Source organism: Camarhynchus parvulus, chromosome 8 (assembly GCF_901933205.1).
Source record: "Camarhynchus parvulus chromosome 8, STF_HiC, whole genome shotgun sequence".
Classification (NCBI taxonomy): domain Eukaryota; kingdom Metazoa; phylum Chordata; class Aves; order Passeriformes; family Thraupidae; genus Camarhynchus; species Camarhynchus parvulus.
Window position 1 is genome coordinate 1,964,918 of NC_044578.1, and position 19,075 is coordinate 1,983,992.

A 19,075-nucleotide genomic window follows, 5' to 3' on the forward strand; every position below is an offset into this window, starting at 1 on the left:
AAAGGACCAGAGGGTCTCCTGTCCCTCTACACTTATTACTGCTGTGAGCTCCATGAGCATATGGAAAGAACTCTCTGGGTTGCCTGGAGATGATGTAAATACAGATAAGTGCATTCATCTGTTAAAAATGAGTAAAAAGAAAAGAAAACCTCCAGATCTTATTAAATAAGTTATCACAAAAATATGAAAGTACATCTTTGCAGAGCATCAGTCCAGGCACATCATTTTTCACGTTTTATATGTTTTGGGTTTATGTGCATTTTCCTTTAGCCGCACTTCATGTTTCTCAGGACTCAGGGGGAAAAGAAGCTAATATTTCTGACACACAAAATTTATTTGGGTACTTCCCATTCTGATCCAACACATATCAATGGCCTAAGCTACATATTATCAGCCTCAAGAATATCATTCAAGAAACAACACCAAAGGATGACAGGTGGTCAAAACCTGCTTTTTATCCTTTTTCTGCTTTCCATCATCCAGCTCTTCCCACTCCAGCTCCCCCTAATCCAGGCAAAGTGAGTGCAAATATTGTCTCTAATATAGAAATTGTGCACATTTCTCCACGAGCAGCTCCTCTTCCATCCCTGGATCCCTGAGAAAAAGCGGCTGCAGCAGCCCAGAGCAGGGGAAATCCAAACAGATTACACTCAAGTACTGCTTTATGGGAGATTTAGGAGAGACCACAATAATCCTAAATCTGATCCCCTGCATGACACACGCCACAATTCCCTATATCCAGTGGTTCTGCACACATCCCAGTGCTGCTGTGAGCACACTGGTCCCCAAGTCAGGCCTGATTTAAAGGCTCCCAAGTGATGAAGAGCCTCCCACATCATTTGATTGTTTGTTTTCCACAAATAGCTCCTTTCAAAGGGGAAAACTCACAGAAGAAAATGGAGTTGGCTGCCTTGAGTTCAAGCTGGAGATTTATTTAAGAGTTTGTCCCCACTGCAAACTGCCCTAAGATGGAGAATTGCAGGAGCAAAGCTGGGAAGCAGGAATGGGGCACCAGAAGGTCCATGTGGGGAAAGGGCTTTGCCTGGAGCATCATCAGCTACAGAGAGCCTGTGCCAGACACCCCAAATAAATGATGTGTCTTCAACCAGTCTGATTCATTTCTGCTGACTGAAGTTGGAGTATTTAAAACAAACTCTGAACAAAAATACCTTTTTTGTTTACAAGACTTTGCTTTCCAAGTGGTTGTCTCTGAAGATGGCATTTTCCAGCCAGCTCAGGCCTCTGGATGCTGTGAGGGATCCTTTAGGAATGCACCTGGGTGGCTCCAGGACTTAGAGCCATGTCACTGTCACTATCAGAGACCCCATCCTTCCCCAGGGGCTGTGCCATGGATCCCAAGGAAGATCCCTGCACAGGGAATGGGTTTGTACCCAAAGAGCCAATTCCAGGATTAGCCCTCAGCCTTCATTCTGAGCTGCTTTAGTGCAAAACTGCACAGCAAGATTAAATCTGCAGCAAAACCAGGCCCATGAGGAGGTAAGGAAGGACAAAAGCTGTTCCCATCCAAGAGATCATCCTGTCACCCCCTCTTCCCTGATCTCCCTGCCTGCCTTTATGAAGTTCAATCAAAAATTATATTTTGTTATAGCCCAGTCTTAAAAGTTGGGATGAAACCAAAAGAAACCTCCACTGGGCTGTAGCCTGTTAATGATACCGTGCTCTCCTCTGGCTCCCTGCCAGAGAGTGAACAGTGCCAACATTTGCAGACTTCCAACAGGAAATTAAATAACTGCCCTGTTGGAAATATAAACCCATTTACAGTGGTCAGGCTTGCATTTTCCAAAACAACGATACAGTTTGTGCACGTAAAGCTCGAGGAAAATTTGTCACAAGATTCAGCCAAGCGAATACGAAACAAAGCCTTATGGAAAGGTGCTTTACACAGGTCTCCAAATTAGAGCTTTGTCAGGTGTATTTCCTGCCCTGAGGCTTCTGGAGGAACAATTCTGGGTCCTTCAGTGAGTGCTGCACACACACAGCCCCCATGGCTGAAAATTAACAGAGCTCCTGTTTATTTCATCATTTTCTATATTCTTTTATTTACTTCTCAAGAATTGTTTTGGGGAGCATATATAAAGTGCTGCTGCAGGCTTGGGAGAGCCTGGGCTTGATTTTTAACCTGTTTGGTGACTTTTGGTCAAATCTCTGCTCCAGGCTACCCTTCCTCCTCTCACAGAATCATGGAATCCTGGAATGGCTTGGGTTGGGAGGAACCTTAAACCTCATCCTGTTTCAACCCTGCCACCTTCCACCATCCCAGGCTGCTCTAAACCCCAGTGTCCAGCCTGGCCTTGGGCACTGCCAGGGATCCAGGGGCAGCCACAGCTGCTCTGGGCACCAGTGCCAGGCCTCCCTACCCTCCCAGCCAAGAATTTATTCCAAATGTCCAACCCAAACCTCCTGTCTTTCAGTTTGAAGCCGTTCTCCCTTGCCCTGTCATTAAACATCCTTGTAAAAAGTTCCTCTCCATCTTTCTTGAATGTGAAGGGAGAGGCAAACTCCTATTTTAGTCTCTGGAGTTTCTCCACTGCCATCACCACCACTGAGATCGACACTGTGAAAGTCCCAGAGAAAGGAGTTTCCAGTTCCTTCCCAGCAGTTTGAACAGCCTGGACTGTGCCATAAACCTTGTCCAGGCCCCACAGGTACAGCACACAATAAATGTTATATTCTGGAAGCAGTACTGATTAGCAAATTTGACTCTCATCTTCACTCGTCTTCATCATCCAACTGTTGAAACCTTTTCCTCTGCTACCTCCCCTTCATCTCCCTGCTGCTGACTTTTAGTCAGAAATCACACACACACAGGCCAGGAGAGGAAGAGGCAGGCAGAATATTCAATATCTATATTCAATAATAGGAATATTCAGCAGGAACAGCAGCAGTAGAATTTCCACACTTAAAAGATTAGAAAACCATCCTTCACATTTTTGCCAGTGCTAAGATAGTGATGACTGTAGTGCTGTTCTCTACTATTATTTCTTTGTTGTTCTTTAATATGAAATGCCCCCCTCCTCCCCACAGTGCCACCTTGTATTTTTGCACAGTAGGGCCTTTCATTCAAGGATCTGAACTTGCATTACACAGGTGGGTGAACATGATTATCCAGCTTCAGTTGGACTGTTGTGAGTCCATGGCAAACCTGCAGCAGAGTCATTCCCCGAAGGGCAGATTTCCCTGGAGCCCTCTGGAGTAAAGACAACTTGCAAAAGAAAGAGTTTGTGGGATCAACCCACTAAGAAAGTTCCTCTCACTAATCAAAGTCACATGGAAAGAATTGCTTGAAAAAAATCCCATTTCCTTAAGAAACTCTTCAAAAATGGATGGAAGAGTCACAAGAAGAGATTATCTACGTTTGTATTTTCAAGTTTCACCTCGAGTTTTGCGTGTATGTACATAAAGTTGTGCATGTATTTAATGCCAGTGAAATAGAAAGACATCACTGCTTTTTTTGCTCCTTCTCCTTCTGCTCTTCCACCACACAGGCTGGGTTGAGGCCCTTGGAAAACATGACCAGTGACAGCACTGCCCTGGCACGCAGAGAGTGATTTGCATCTTTCAGATTCCCATTCTGCAGAAGTCACTGGGCTGGGAGCAGGAAAACAGGCCGGGAAAAAGCAGCACATTTGCAAGTGGCAGGAAAAGCAGCAGGGGCACAGCCCTAAGAAGCCTCAGGGAGCTCTTGGGTGCCCCAGCACAGCACTAAGCAGCAGTCAGGTCTCACTTCCAAGCCTCACTGGTGTAAGTGAAAAACAACTCCAAGTCTCCAGCACTCAGGCGCTGCTCCAGGAAGGCACTCAGGCAGGATCTAACTTTAAACACAGAGCTGGGCCCGCTTAAATCTCTGCACTGTTTACCGTCCCAGCCTAGGGGTAAGTGCTCTGCTGGACTGGGGCCTTGAGCAGGGATTGTTATTGAACACTTTCTTTGAATTATCCTGCCAGTTCCTGGTGCCTCGGCAAACTTCATCTCTTTCCCATCCGCTGCATCCCCTGTTGTTCCTTGAACAAACACAGATGTCCCCAGTTTGAGCACTGAGATTCTGCCACCACAGCCATCTAGGAACCAGCAGATACTACATGCTATTTTCAAAGATTTCCTCGAGACAAGAATAAATTAGCACCATTCACTGGCAACAGAAGGAAAAAGGCAAAGTGGGGCAAAGGGAGAGCTGATAGGAAAGCGGAAATCAACACAACAACGTAGGAAAGGGGAAATGAACAAAACAACAACCTCCATCCCTTCATAGTACAAAAGCCCATCCCAGTATAAGAGAGAGATGTGTTGTCCCAGAGGGGAGCAAAGACAGAAGTTTTTTGGAGAAACCACAACATCACCTACCACTCTAAAGTTATCACAGAAAACCAGTAAACCCATTTCAATAAATCAATAACCTCTTAAACAAAAAAAATTAAATACTCTCAACAAATTAATAAGTAAACAGCTCCAGAGGAGGTCACAGCTGGAGGAGTTTTCCCTCCCCACAGCCACTGCCTGGGGAAGATCAGCAGGAGGAGTTCTCACTTCTTGCTGTGGCTGATAAAACACCAGACCCTGCCACAGGATTTGCCTGCTGGGAAGCACCAGACAATCTGCAGCAGTGCCCTTTTCCAGCTTTGCCCAGAGCAGCCTCCCTCCAGCCTCTCCTTGCTGTCATTGTCACAGCCCCCAGCCTCGGGGACAGCCCAGGGACCCCAAGGACACCCCAGGGACGAGGCATCACCACAGCAGAGGGACAGAGAAGCACCAGCAGCTCTTGGGCCTCCTCCCCATCTCTGCACAACAAAGACACCAACAGACAGCAGAGGAATCATTCCAGCAATCAAAGGGAACAACTTTTTTCAAAGCAGAGCTGAAGAAAGTGCTTTAACAGACCTCCGAATAGTCAGCAGGGGATCCCTTTGGAAAAACAAGACTCCCAAGGACCGTGAAGAAGAAAAACCACACTGGAGAGCAGAGATTAGAAAAGAGGAAAGGAACAGCATGAGGAGGAAGGAGTATCATGTGCTCTGCTAACTGCACCTCTTAATTAAAAGAACACAAGTGTGGCTCAGTGAAACAATGTGCCTGCACATCCCTGCTACAGCACACATTTATAAAAGGGATATATTCCTGCTCTTCCAAATGCTGAAGGGTTTCCATTCATCTGGCTGCAGCATGTTACAGAACTGCCTAACAGCAAGTTAATCTCTAGAAATCCTGGGCTGTTATTCATATATTGAAACATAAGTAAGATATTATTGGTTTGGAAGCTGTCAAGACATTCTGTGTGTGCTGCAACAGGAGTCAGAACCAGACATCATTCAGCCCCTACCCAAGGCTTCCATTGGACACTGGAAAAATCAAAAACCAGAAATCCTTTGGGGTGTTGACATTATTTCCTAAACAAAATCATCACCAGTGTAGTTCCCCTCCACATAAAACTAATTTTATTTGAGATATAAAGCTTCTAATATAAACAAAGTTTCTGAAAGAAAAAACTGGTCAATCACTGCAGCTGCCATGGCAAATAATATTGCAGATTTTTCATTTCTTAATACACCTACAAGGTCTGGGCATGTGCACATCTGTAATCCTGCTCCCCAGTACCTTCTCCCCTGAAAATTAAAGTGGTACAGATAGATTTTTTTTTATTTTTTTAATAACCCTAGTCAGTAAAAAATGGAAAATAAGAAGAAAGCATTAAAAACTGCATTGTTATTGGTGTGCCTGTGTTGTATTAGCCCAGACATGTCTGTGCTTGGAAACAAATTGATTGCATCTCTTGGTAAATCAGCCCCTCTGTGGAGAATGCACCAATCTCTCCCCAGATTAAAGAAGAAGCATCTGCTTATAAACACAAACCAACTGAGGAGCTGGCACTGCTGCAGGACTTCATGGCTTGTGTTTCTCTGCTCTTCATCATGTGCATGTAAGGGCTGAACTACAGCACATCTCTAACACCACATCAGGGGCTTCAGGTAAACCTCTAACTGCTCCATCTGTTCAAAAAATGCATTTAAGCTGATTTAAAAAAAAATAAAATGCATGCAAAGTATGCGATGGAGCATTTATCATGGACTCTCTAACAATTCATTACCAGCACTGGGCACAGGATGCATTTATTCTGAATTTACTGGAGTGTAAGGAGGAACAGGTTTGGTCAAAATATCCTCTTGTGGCTTTAAAGATTCAATTAAGCAAAGCACATTCCCAAAATGAAAGAGATGTTAATAGAAAACATGGAGGCAGTTATTGGCTGACACAAGAATCCACTGAAACCCAAACAACCCAGGACCTTGACTTGCCAATAGAAAAGATCCAGCAGAGCAGCTCAAAGGCACAGTCCTGAGTGGGCCCTGCTCCTCCCCAGGAATGGGAGTGAAAAAGCAGCTGCACTGTGGGATGTGCCCTCAAACCCCCAGCATTTCTGAGCCAGCCTTTTACCAAAGGCACAGCAAATCCCAAAGTCCAGTGCACAACGTTTCCCCTCCAAAGCTCCACCAGCTCGGTCCCACAGAGGGCAAGCTTGTCATTAAAACACAAGAAAATAACAAAAAATTAAAAAATCCACCCTGGCAAGCAGGCAGTAAAAGCAAATTTCCAAATATTTAGTGCAGAGGTGATCCTCCTGCATCCTCAGACATCCCAGGATCCAGAAATGAGCTGGGAGCCCCAGAAATAACTTGGATTAGAAGTGGCCCAGGGCAGAAAGTGTTGGTGCAGGCCAGGAAAGGGCTGCCAGCCCCTCCCCTGCCAGGTGCACCCCTTTTCCAGCACATTTTCACCTGGGCTGGTGGCCAGAATAAACCACCCAAGTCCCAAATCCCAAACATCAAAGATGAATGAGCACAAAGTATCTGAAATGTTTCCTAGTTTGGCTCAGACTGGGAAATTCTGCAGAACTCAGAAAGGATCAAGCTCTGTGCAACAGGAAAGAGACACTTGAAGCTGCCTCCCCTTTCACTTCATCTGAACAAGTGTTTGATAAATTCAGGCAAAACGGAAAAATCCTGAAGATTATAAAATCCTTTCTCTACATATACAAAAATCACTCATTTCATAACTCTATGCAGTGATGAAAAAGTAATAAAAGCCAAAAAAGCCACGTAAGAGACTGAAATGGGAGTTGCTTCCCAGACAAAATTTAAAAGTACAGCATTAAACATTTCCTTTTTTATCTTTGTATTCCTCCAAAATGTGAAAAGTTCTTGCTCAGAGAGGTATTGCTCTCCTTGAACTGCACAAGAAATTATTAAATATAGGTTCCAAGAACAAATACTGTCTCAAGTTGCAGCAGCTTTCACCAAGTACTACAAATGCTTTCCTGACACACAAATGGAATTAAAATTTGGAAATTATTTCGAGTTCCACGTTCAGTCTGAGAAATATCCCTCACAGAAACAGTGTATTTTCATTAGGATTTAACTGATTTATTTGTAGCCAAATGAGATACCTTTTGTGCACATTTTTGGAGGAAAAACTGGGATATTACCATTAGAGTTGCTAGAGAGCATGAGAACATATATGGAACAAAAAGTGCAACCATTTGCATTTGGCTGCTCATTTGAACCCCGTGAATATTTTTGGATAATATTTTGTTTGGAGAAATCCAATCCCCCCCTGAGCAGGGCTTTTCCTGTCTGCAGAGCCCTGGTTTGTCCTTGCCTGGGCCAGCCCTGGAAGAGCAGCCCCTGTGTGCTCCCAGAGCTGAACTGACACTCATCTTTCACCCCTGCAATGAGCCAGCCCCTCAGCACACCCAGATCAAACCATCCCTGCTCCCATGGCATTTGGAGCAGGAAGCAAAGGGAACACTGCATCCTGCCCCAGGACTCCATCCCAAGGATTCCAGTTTCACACCTTCTGCACAGGGCATTTCCCAGCTTGGGAAAGGGCAAAGCACAACCCCGGGACAAAATCACCCCAGTGGGCAAAAACCCACAGGACAAAAACCATGCCGGTTCAGGATGGTCCATTTGGATACCAGACATGCTGGGAACACTCAGGAGTTGTAGCAGTACAAAATATTTCTCCCATTTCTTTAAGCACCATGTGTACTTTGGGTCCAACAAAGTCCCTGAGAGGAACTGCACTTCTCTGTTTTTCAGGATAAAATATTCCAGGACACTCTACATTTGAAGTGTGTCTGGAAACAAAGCAGCAAAAGGGAAAAAAAAAAGTGGATTTCAGTCTAAAAACAATGAAAATCTATCAAAATAAATGTTCAATGTACTTTGTTTGTGTACTGGTGACAAGTGCCATCATTAGCAGGACTGAGTTCATTCTTTGGAGCTCTTTTAAGGCAATAATATCCCACACCAGGGCTGGGCACATCGTGACTTTCACGTGGAAAGTCTGTCTGCCTTTACACAGGAAATATTTCAGCTGGCTGAAAGCAACTGCCCACTAAAGTTACTAAAAGATTCATTACATGCATCCTCTAAAGGATCCTGGCAGAAAATCTGTCGGGCTCTGCTGCTCAGCTTGACTGTCTTAATCAGCACTGCTGAGTGACTCAGCCATAACCAGGATCTTTAGGATCTTTAAGACACCAAAGCAAGTAGAGAACAAAAACTATTTCCTTGCTGCACCTCAGTCATCTTCAGTGTAATCCCCAACATCTCTGGTGTCAGTAATTCCCAGTAAGAACAGAGCAACAAACAGCAGGATAACATCAAGCCTTGATACCTGATGAAATGAAAGCTAAATTAGCACAATAATCCTTCAAGAACATAAGTGCCTCCTCAAGGAGCCTGACACCAGCCTATACAGGAAGGGCACAAAAAAGCCTATAAAATTCACTTCAGTGGGATAATGCAACAAAAGCTGAAGAAAGTTGAGCCTCCTATCACCACACATCCATCCCTTGCAACATTTCAAATGATTTTCCAGTTCTCCTGACAAATCTGTACATAGACACCTCTCAGCAAATTACATGGAATATACACACACCTAATCCCCCTTGCACTGCTGAGACAGAATTCTTGCCCTCAGGCCTTGTCAGTTATTACAATTAGTCCAGGTGAAGTTACCCTTGATAATCTCAGGAGATAATAACTGGCAGCAGGAATAGGATAACAGAACATCCGACAATTACAGGGTTTGGGTAGGGGATTTCTGTAGAGCTGACAACAAAATAAACAACACCTGATGTACAGACCTGTGCAGAGCCTGAACTCTGATTTTCCCAAGGCAGAGGCAGTGCCAGCATTGCTGTCCCTGCTGTGACCCTGCTGGATGGGCTGTGGTGCCTAAGGCCACAGCTTCACTCATTTACTGACACAGAAAACTCCAGTGAAGACTTTGCTGCTGCATTCTGGCAAAACTTTCTGAAAAGGGGGATTGCTCTTAGAGCTAACCATGGATTTTTAAAGTTGGCCGTACCAGAGGTGCTCCACAATAAATATAAGAGACCAAAAAATTCACCCAGTGCTTCAGAGCTCCAAGCCAAAAACTTCAGAATGGCCTTGGATGAGAGAACTGAACAGGACTGAGCCTTCTCTCTTGGATGAGGGAACCAAACACAATCATAAACTCAACTGAGCAACCTTAAATGTTCAGATTCCCAAAAATCCATGTAAAGGTGCCCTGCTTACAGCAGTCACTTCCACCACCAGATATTGTTACCAGAGGCCTCATGGCAAGGAAAAGCTGTCAGTTTGCAGGTGGTCTCTCCTTCTTTATTGCATGAATTCCCTGAAAATTCACTGTCCCTGCTATTGACACCGAGACCACCTTTTTCTCTTTCCCCCAGTACCAACTCTCAACTTTTGAAGTTTTCAAGACAGATCAAAGAACCTCCCCAGAACCATTAGGACCTACAGAAACGTTGAAAGCAGAGCCACAAGTGTGATCAGTGCCAAATGTGGCTCCCCAGTGAAACCAGTTCAGGAAGGAAGGAATGGCCCAGTTCACCCAATGCCCAACCTAATTTGTGTCACCCTGAACAGTTCAACCAACAAAATATTGATATTGACATTCCCTGGAGGTTTTCAGCCTGAAATGAGAGGGGTTGGGCTCACAGCTCCTCATATCAGGACCATATTTGCTGCTGGGAAGAGACAACAGATTTTTAAGAGAAAATTGTCTAAGTTCTGCACTTAAAATACTCTCAAGCTTGTGAACATTTTACTGCTGCTTAGGGGTTAGAAATACACATTAGGATTTAAAGAAAGATCAATCACAAACAGAGAATGCAAGAACATAAATCACATCCTACAAACAGGCTCTCCAAAGGAAAAGGGCAAATCAGATACCATCTCTCCCTATAGAACACAAGAAAATCAGGTCAGTATTTTCTTTTAATCCCTGATGAAATATAATTTTGCTCATAAGATTCCCCTACAGTGAGGGATGCCTTTACAGCTTCTTCCCTTGTCTGGGCCTCTTTTTGGAGAATTTGTGTAGCAGAGGGGAGTGAAAGGAGCAAAAACCCTTTAAGGGTTTTTACCAGGGTGTCCCAAGGCCTTCCTAAAGCTCTTTGCTGTACTAAGAATGCAGTTTATGCACAGGTAAAATGCTGCTGTTCTTAATTAATTGAAGAACACTTTTTTTTTCAACACAGAGCAACAACTCCTGCACAGAAAAGATAATGACAACATCCAGCTTATGGGAATGACCCAAAACTTGGGAGAAAAGGGGTCTGGAGCTCCAATGGTGCTCCACTGCTGCATCCACTAGCATGCATTCTGTTATCCCACAGCAGGTTTCAATTATTCATCTCTTAATCAACTTCAGATTGACTTCTTTAAAAGGATGCAATTTTAACAATAAATCTCATGGACAGTGTTAATTAAAAGCTAAATCTTGCCCTGAGCTGGACGCCCAAGGTCTATGAGAATGTTCACAGCCCATTTATTTACTCCAGCATTGTGTCAGTTATTGAATTACAGTAAATTAAAAACACAGTGACAGAGCAATAGCTGAAATAAGCGAGGCTTGTTGCATCTCACAAAGGTTGCCAGACTTGGGCTCTGTCAGGCTGCCAAGAAAAGTGAATGTAAAAGTCAGGGGCCCTCAGTTCAGAAACATCCTCTGGTGAGCATGAAGTGTTTCAGCCTCAGAGATGCCAGCAGGCAGAAGCAAAGGTCCACCACGAGCTCTTCCCTGGCCTCCTGAAAGCATTTAATGATATAAATCCATCTTCCTGACAATCAGCTGGGAATTAAATGACCTCTTGTCACTGTAGGTGAAACTCACTGAAAGCAGAGCTCAACGTGGTGCTCTCTCCACTCAGCACGTTCTGGAGAAAAAGAGATGTCTCCGTCGTGCTACAGATTTTCATTACATTCACAGAGAGATAATGTGTTTTATAAAGAAAAATCCAAACATATGGAATGAATAATTAGCATACACAAAAAAGAATTGAAAATGATAACGCGCAGAACGCTGGTTACTTATACAGCACATCAAGTACTTCAGAGTAAACAAAACAATTATAAAGACACTTCCTTTCATTGGCAGCCAAGTTCATTTTGGAGGAGAGATGCTCACCCATGATAACTGACCCCTTACAGGAAAAACTGGGAGAGGCAAGAGCTGTTGTAAATACAGTGCAGACTGCACAGGGCTCAGATTTACTTTAACTCCACAGAGGTGCCACAGGTGAGATATTCCCTGTACAACCAGGATCATTCCTCTCCATGAGGAGAAAGGTTGGCAGAAGTTTCACAAAGAGGACCTCACTTGAGGAAAACCAGGTCTAGTCTTAGTTCTAACACTGATTTTATGTTTTTATTGTCTGACCAAGCTTGTGTCTTCCTGAGACCTCTGTGTGCTCACAGTCACACTTATCTTTGAGGACAGAATGACTGAAGCTGAATTCAGAGAGAGAACAAACCCCCTCTACACCTTAAATGTTCCACAGGAGCAGATGGCAACATGGTAAGAGCTAAAGGCCCTCAAGAATTTTGGAATTAAGGCCACCCAGATCCCAATCCCTCCTTGTCCAGCACACGTTCCTGCTCTGCAGGAGCAGCCGTGGTGTTCTATATGGACCAGCCACAGCATGGACAGCCTCATTACAGTTACACCCTCCATCCTCTACAGCTCAGCTTAGCACCTTCAGGGGGAATTGAGCCACCAGAGCAGCTCTGCAGAGGAGCATTCACACTGTGGCTGTGGAAGAGCTCATCCTTCCAGAGCCAGCCTCAAGTTCCCAGGGTAGGAAAAGCATCCCCTGCTCCATTCCCAGTCTCTGGAGGGAATGTGTGAGGAGGTTACAAAGCATTTTTCCCCGGCTTATCTCTGATCTCTCCATTTCCCATGGCCTGCTGCTGCTCCAGCTCCCAGCTCCACCACACCAGCTCCTTCCTGGATCTGCCTGGAGCAGATGTTCAGGGCTGTGCTGCAGACAGACAGAGCATCTGGGAATGGGACAGGGGGACAGCCCTGGGAGGGAAGGAGCAGAAGGTCACAGGAAGCCCTTGTGCCATATCAGTTTCAGCACATGACCTGAGCAGCTTGAAAGAAAGCTTTTAATAAAATGCAGGCTTCCCCCAGAGCCTGCAGGAACTTTTCTCAAGAACTCACCCAGTTATGAAACTTTCCCAGTGCATACTGGGATGGCAAAGTCCGAACTTAAAGCTAGCCCCAAATATCTGTGAGTGAGTGAAAGCACATCTCTGCACCAGCAGGGCTTACAGAGACCACGGAACATCTGCACAAAGTCCCCAGCACTTCTGCCTCAGTTCTTGGGGACAGTGGCTGCCTGTACACACAGGGACTTGCCTTGTTTGTTATTTTTTTAGCTTTCCCTGACACAAAAAGCAGACAGATTTTCTTTGCCTTCAACATTCCCAGGGCATGATAAATATGCCCAGGATTCCTGTGTCCAATGTGACATCATAGAATCCTGAGCTGGAATGGATCCCAAAGGTTCCTCCAGTCCAACTGCTGGTCCTGCACAGACACCCCAGCAATCCCACCCTGTCCCTGAGAACTTGTCCAAGTGCTCCTGGAGTTCTGGCAGCCCTGGGGCTGTGCCCATTCCCTGGGGAGCCTGTGTGATGCCTAAATACCTCTGGGGGAAGAGCCTTTTTCCTGATACCAGCCCAAAGCTCCCCTGACTCAGCCTCAGCCATTTCCCAGAGTCACTGGTAACAAGAGCAAAGAGACCAGAAAATCTCAGCTGGGTTAAGCCAGGGTGGGTTAAGCCAGGCCTGGACCAGCACCCCCAAACTGGCACATTCCAGCCAAGAGGGACACAGCAGCCAGCCCCACCAACACCATGACCCAGGACATGTCCTGAGGACCATTCTGTGCTGGTCTTTACCCTCTCTGATCAACCTGACCCCACTCAGCTCTCCAGAGGGGTTTGTTAGAACAGGATATCAAGCCCAAAAACCCCACAGAACTCAGTGAAGCAGCAAAGCAGCCTCAACCTGAGCCTTCTCCTGCTCCTGCCCTGGGTGTGAGCTCCATGGAGTGAAGCAGCAGAGAAAGGGCAGCTCTGCACACACAGCCCTGGCCCCACAGCCCATTTATCCCTGCAGTCCCTCCTCCATGGCACTGCTGTGCCTTCTGCTCCTCTTGGTGACCGCTCTGCACCATTTTTTCAGCAATCCTACCTGACAATCATCCTCCAAATCTGTGTCCATCCCACCAACAGGAACCATGGGATTCTTTCCACAAGCACTTCCTTTCATCTGCTGCCCTGCAGATTTACTTGGAAACAGTGGCACTGCAGTGTCTCCACTTCAGGGGGAGATCCTGGAAAGCAATCTCCCTCATGCCGGGATGCTGGCATGGAAGCAGGCTGAGGTTATTGCTTTCCTCACTAAAGGGTTCCTTTCTCAAGCTACTTCTTTTCCCCAAGCTGCCTGACTTTGGCAGAGCACCATTTTCAATATTGCACTGCATTAGAGTCCAAATATAGGCAAGTTCTTTTCTTTTACATTATATTCCCTGGCGAACTTCAAAGAACTTTACTATTAAATAATAGTAATATTTAGAGCTTCATCATCACATCACACACTAGTATAATATAGATATGTATTTAAGCTGAAATTATTCAGTTTTTCCACCTTGGCAAACTTCACAGTGTAGCCCCCACTGGCTATCCTATCATTCCAGCCCAATTAAATGACATTAAACATGTCCAAGCCTCTCACGTGCCACACTCCTGGCAAGGACAGCAGTGACTCTGCTTGTAAACAGACAGAAAAAAAAACCCCAAAAATCCGTAACTTCCTCTGCAGCACCTGACCAAATGAAACTTTACACCAAATGTAGAATTTCAGGAATTTTAAAGCACTTCATCATAAAGCATGTAAAACTGCAATCACCACCCCCACAGAAGCATCTTCAGCTAACACCAGCATATTGTTGCTATTTACAAAGAATCATTGACAACTGCTCTCATTTAATCATTTCACTGCTGTTCCATTTTTAAATGTGCAGATTCATTGACTTTCAATATCTCCTTGATTACAATGAAAAAGAAACAAGAGAAGCCCTGCAAAGTCACTTCATTATTCAACTGTCTGGGGCTGGGGCAAACCCAGAATTGCTTTGAGCTCAGCTTTGGGGAGCTGATTTCAAGACACAGCACGGGGTTTGCTGATTTTTAAAAGCAGGAACCTGGATCAAAGACAGCACCTTAACAGCAAAATAACTGGATTTGCTAGTCGTTTAAGCACCTCGATACGGGGGAGTGTGTCAAAAAGCAGGCTGGGTGTGAGAGCTCCACCTCTGCCCGGCCGGTGTGAGACTGTCCAGCTGTGATTTCCCCTGGCAGCAGCAGCGCCCAGCCCCGGGATACCCACCCAAGGTGTGAGCACACCAGGCAGCCGAAAACACCTCGGACAAACAATTCCTGCCTCTGGAGAGACAACGTTTCACACAACAACATCCAATTTGCAGCTGAGGATGACAGAGGGGTTTTGTTTTTTAGGGCTTTTTTGGGGCAAGAAAGGTTTACACTTTTTCTTTTGTCTGAGTTAACTTTCTACATGCTTCTGGCTTGCAAGACAGTCGCGGTGTGCAAAGCAGCTGCATTTGGTTAGAGATTTTTTTAAAGAGTTTTCAGCTCTGAGGTGCTCTTTGGAGTCCCAGCAGACTGCTGGATTTCTACATCTGTTTCTAAAGAGCAGGATCCAGTGTCACACCTCAGGGAAACTCTTTTTTTCCCCCTCTCTTTGCCTACTTAAATCCACACACAAGCTTTAAAATACTCTCCTGCCTAACTCTCATTTGCAACACTTTAAATCCCGGCGAGGATGTAATTAACACAGCAGTTTCAGTAGAAGTTAATTATGGAAACAAAGAAACGATGTCCTGAAGATAATCTGCTGCTACTTCAAGCCACTTTTGTCAAGAAATACAAGGCTACAACCTCAAACAGTGACATCTACCCTCATCCTCTTAGAGGCTTAAGGCAACAAAAGCATTTTGTTTGTTTTTAAACTCATTCCTGGATAGTGGCTGAAGCAGCAGCCTGTGACCCAGGGATGAAACAATTAACCACAGGGACTAATCAAGAGCTGTGGACTTTATCTCACAACTTTCAAGGAAATCAGCAGCACCCCTACAATCTAAAACACAATCTGCAGATCTGTGGGTTTACTCCGAGCTGTTAAAATGTTTTTCTATTACTCACACTTCTTTCATTGTGACTCCTCACTAAGTTCCACGATCTAGAAGAACAATAATCGAGCTGAACTGGGAATATCCAGAGCCACGTGCTGCAGAAAACATCCAAGCTGGAGAGGTGCTGCTCCTTAAGCTGACATTAACTTGGTGCTTTTGTTTGGAACGCTCGGGCCAGCCCCTGAGCACCCTAAAGGCAGTGAATGGACAAAGCTTCTGGGGTTGTTTTGCTCCGTGCAAGGAAAGGTCATGGACAAAAAGGCAGCAGCAGGAGACAGTGGTCCACATTCTCGTTCTGAACATGTCAGGGTTAAAGGGTAGGGACTGAAGATTCCATCTGGGCTGGGTTTCTGATAGAGCAAATTCTATTTACCCAACCACTACAGTCACCTTAAAGAAACCTGTAAAACTTTTTAGAACAGACTTTTTCCTTTGTTTGTTTTTTTAATTGGTGTTGGATGTTCAGGTTCCCTTATTCTTCCACAAAACCTAGTATGTGGTTGAACATGTAAGAGATGTCTATCTATAAAAAAATAAATAAATCACTTGATCTGTAAGCATTTGCCAAAGATATTATTCAAAATACAGGAAATACTTCACCGTGGAGAGTAACTGTACATAATCACAGATCACAGTCCAGGCTGGAAGGGAACTGGAAGGATCACCTGGTCCAGCCTTTTGTGGGAAAGGGAGCTTGGCTGAGATTATCCACTCTCATCTTGGAAACCTCCAGCCACGAGGATTCCACCACACCCCTGGGGTGGTAATTCCAGTGAATTATTGTTCTCACTATAAAAAAACACTTTTTTATATTGAGCTGCAACCCTTCTTGGTGTAACTTGTACTACATGAGCTGTGCTGTAATGACTACATTAATATATAATGACTAATAATGACAGTATTAATATATTCACATAAAGGTGAATTCATTCTCTGATAGGTACTTCACAGCAGAATGCACAGAAAATAAGAAATGGTCCGTTTCAGACCCAATGTGATCAGTTGCTTTATGCTAATGAGGTTTTATTTTTCCCTTCCAGGCTCTTTGAAACATAAAAAAAAAAAAAAAACCAGCCAACTTGCATTGCCCTAAAGCTTTGAAACTATCTGAAAAACCATGGTGGAAATAGCCTTTTTTGCCCCTTTGAAAAATAAAGCTATTTGTTAAGCATAGACAGCACTCCCTGGAGACACCAGAAAACGACTTTTGACAATTTTCCCATTGAGATGTCATGAAGAATTCCGACCCCAAGCTAGAACTCATCCAGCCATTGAATGTGCACCACGAGACTCCCGGGACATGGGGAAGTCATTCCAAGAGATCCACTCCCTCACACAGTGCCGGGAACAGCATCCGTAGGGACAGCGGCACAAACCCAGGCTCGGGGATGCGACAAGAGAGTTTTATCTGCTAGCTACAAGCGCATTTTTCAAGGCAGTTATCCCACAGTATTTACAATTTTGGGTTTTTCCATCAACTTTTTCTCTTTAGCGTTCACTTTTTTCACTTGTTTAACTATTAAATGCAGGCATATTATCAAGCAGCACTTCTCCGAGCTGGGTTGTGATTGAAGTACCCACCACAAACCACTTTGGAGGAGCCCGAGCTCACGTACATCCAACTCGCAGTGAAATTCTCATGCAGGCGTCCAAAAACACTGCTCACTTTTTACTGACTTGGCCTGAAGGAATCAGTCTTTTTCCAATTCCAGCTATCCCAGCTCCAAGGTCCCTTTATGCCTAGGCTACGCTATGTTTTACACATAAAATCCCTCGCAAAAAGGCTGGAGTCAGAACCTTGATAAAGCAGAAGGATCGCGGGATAAATATCATTCGCTAAAAGCAAAACGGAGACGCTTTCTTTTGGTTGCAAATAAATAAACAGATAAATAAATAAACATTTCTGAGGGGTACAAAGGGGGTGGGATGGCGAAACAGGCACTGAGAGCGGCTCTAAGGGCCGAGTCCCCAGTGCGGTAACACACCTCGGGCACCATCAATCACGGACCGCAAAGCGGGACCGCCTGGCAGTGCTTACGCTGGGAACGCTCACCGGCCCCAACACTTGGAAAGAGCTTTTTTACGAAGCAGTTAAACACGGATCGAGCATGAAACCCCGCGCTGGTTAACGGGAGGCGGCGCGGGGGCAGCGGAGTTCCCCTCGGTGCCGGCCCAGCTGCTCTCCCTCATCCCGGCCGGACCGCCGCCCGCCCTGTCCTGTCCCCCTTACCTTGCGTGGCGTCCCCGGGCTCGGCGCGGCTCCCCGCTCGCAGCAGCAGCAGCAGCGGCAGCAGCAGCGGGAGGCTCCCGTCCGCGCCGCCCGGCTGCTGCATTCCTGAGCCGGCGCTGCTCCCGCATCCACCGCGGGGCCGCCGCTCCTCCGTCCCGCGCTGTGCCGGCGGGCGGGCGGGCGGGGAAGGCGGCGCGGGCGGGGAGGGAGCGGGCCGGGCCCGCCGTCCTCAGCCCGGCCCGCTGTCAGCGCTGCCCGGCCCCGCAGCGCCCCCGCGCGGCCGCCGCGCCGCCCGCCGCCGCCATTTTGTCCCCGCGCGGCGGAGCTGCCCGCCCTCAGAGCCGCCCCTCAGAGCTGTGAGGGCGGCGGTGCGGGGATGTCGCGTTCCCTTCTGAGGGACAGTCCCTGCGGGGATGTCTCGTTCCCTTCCTCAGGGACAGTCCCTGCAGTGATGTCGCATTCCCTTCTGAGGGACAGTCCCTGCGGGATGGTCGCGTTCCCTTCTGAGGGACAGTCCCTGCGGGGATGTCGCGTTCCCTTCCAGTGATCGGTCCCTGGCGATGGGACGGAAAGTTGGGGATTGGGGGGGGGGGGGGGTTCCACAGAATCGCCAGTGGGATTATCGAGTCCAGCCTGTGAGCAGACACAATCACAGAACTGAGTTGGAAGGGAGCGCTGCGTGTGATGTGGCCCAGCCTGCCTTCTCCAACACCCCGGAGCCCATGGCATGGAGTTGTGTCCAGAGGGTTCTGGAATGTCTCTGGTGATGTGGCCCAGCCTGCCTTCTCTGACACCCCAGAGGGTGTCGGAGGTCCAGAGGGTTCTGGAATGTCTCTAGTGAGGGACACTCACCACTCTTGTCTGGACAATCCATTCCAGTGCGTGGTCATCCACACTGGAAGGGTTTCCATCCCTTCCCCTTCCCAAGGGTCTGCCCCACATCCCGTAACTACAGTCCGTGGGATTACTGCACTCGGTGGGGCACACTTTTCACAGAATCACACAAGTGTTGAGGTTGGAAAAGACTTCCAAGACCACCAAGTCCATCCTGTGATCCATCCCCACCTTGTCAACCAGCCCAGACCTCAAACATGCTTTCCCCTCTTTCTGGTGACTGGAAACCAAGATTTTGGGAAGGAGGGTTGGAGTTCCCTCCTGCCAACGGTGGATAACATTTTTGCTGGAATCATAGGATACTGCCAAACCTGGTTGAAGCTCCTAGGACTGATAACTACTTTCCATCCAGGAGAATGA

General features: G+C 46.3%; 1 protein-coding gene across 1 annotated transcript in view; it reads right to left on the bottom strand.

The window, feature by feature from the left end:
• ROR1 (receptor tyrosine kinase like orphan receptor 1) overlaps positions 1 to 17,998 on the bottom strand; it is a 151,123-nt gene extending 133,125 nt beyond the window's left edge. Inside the window, exon 1 of the mRNA XM_030953932.1 lies at positions 17,822 to 17,998. Coding sequence (XP_030809792.1) covers positions 17,822 to 17,924 — 103 coding nt within the window. The 5' untranslated portion in view covers positions 17,925 to 17,998. The remainder of the gene's footprint in view (positions 1 to 17,821) is intronic.
• Between the last annotated feature and the right edge of the window lie 1,077 nt (positions 17,999 to 19,075).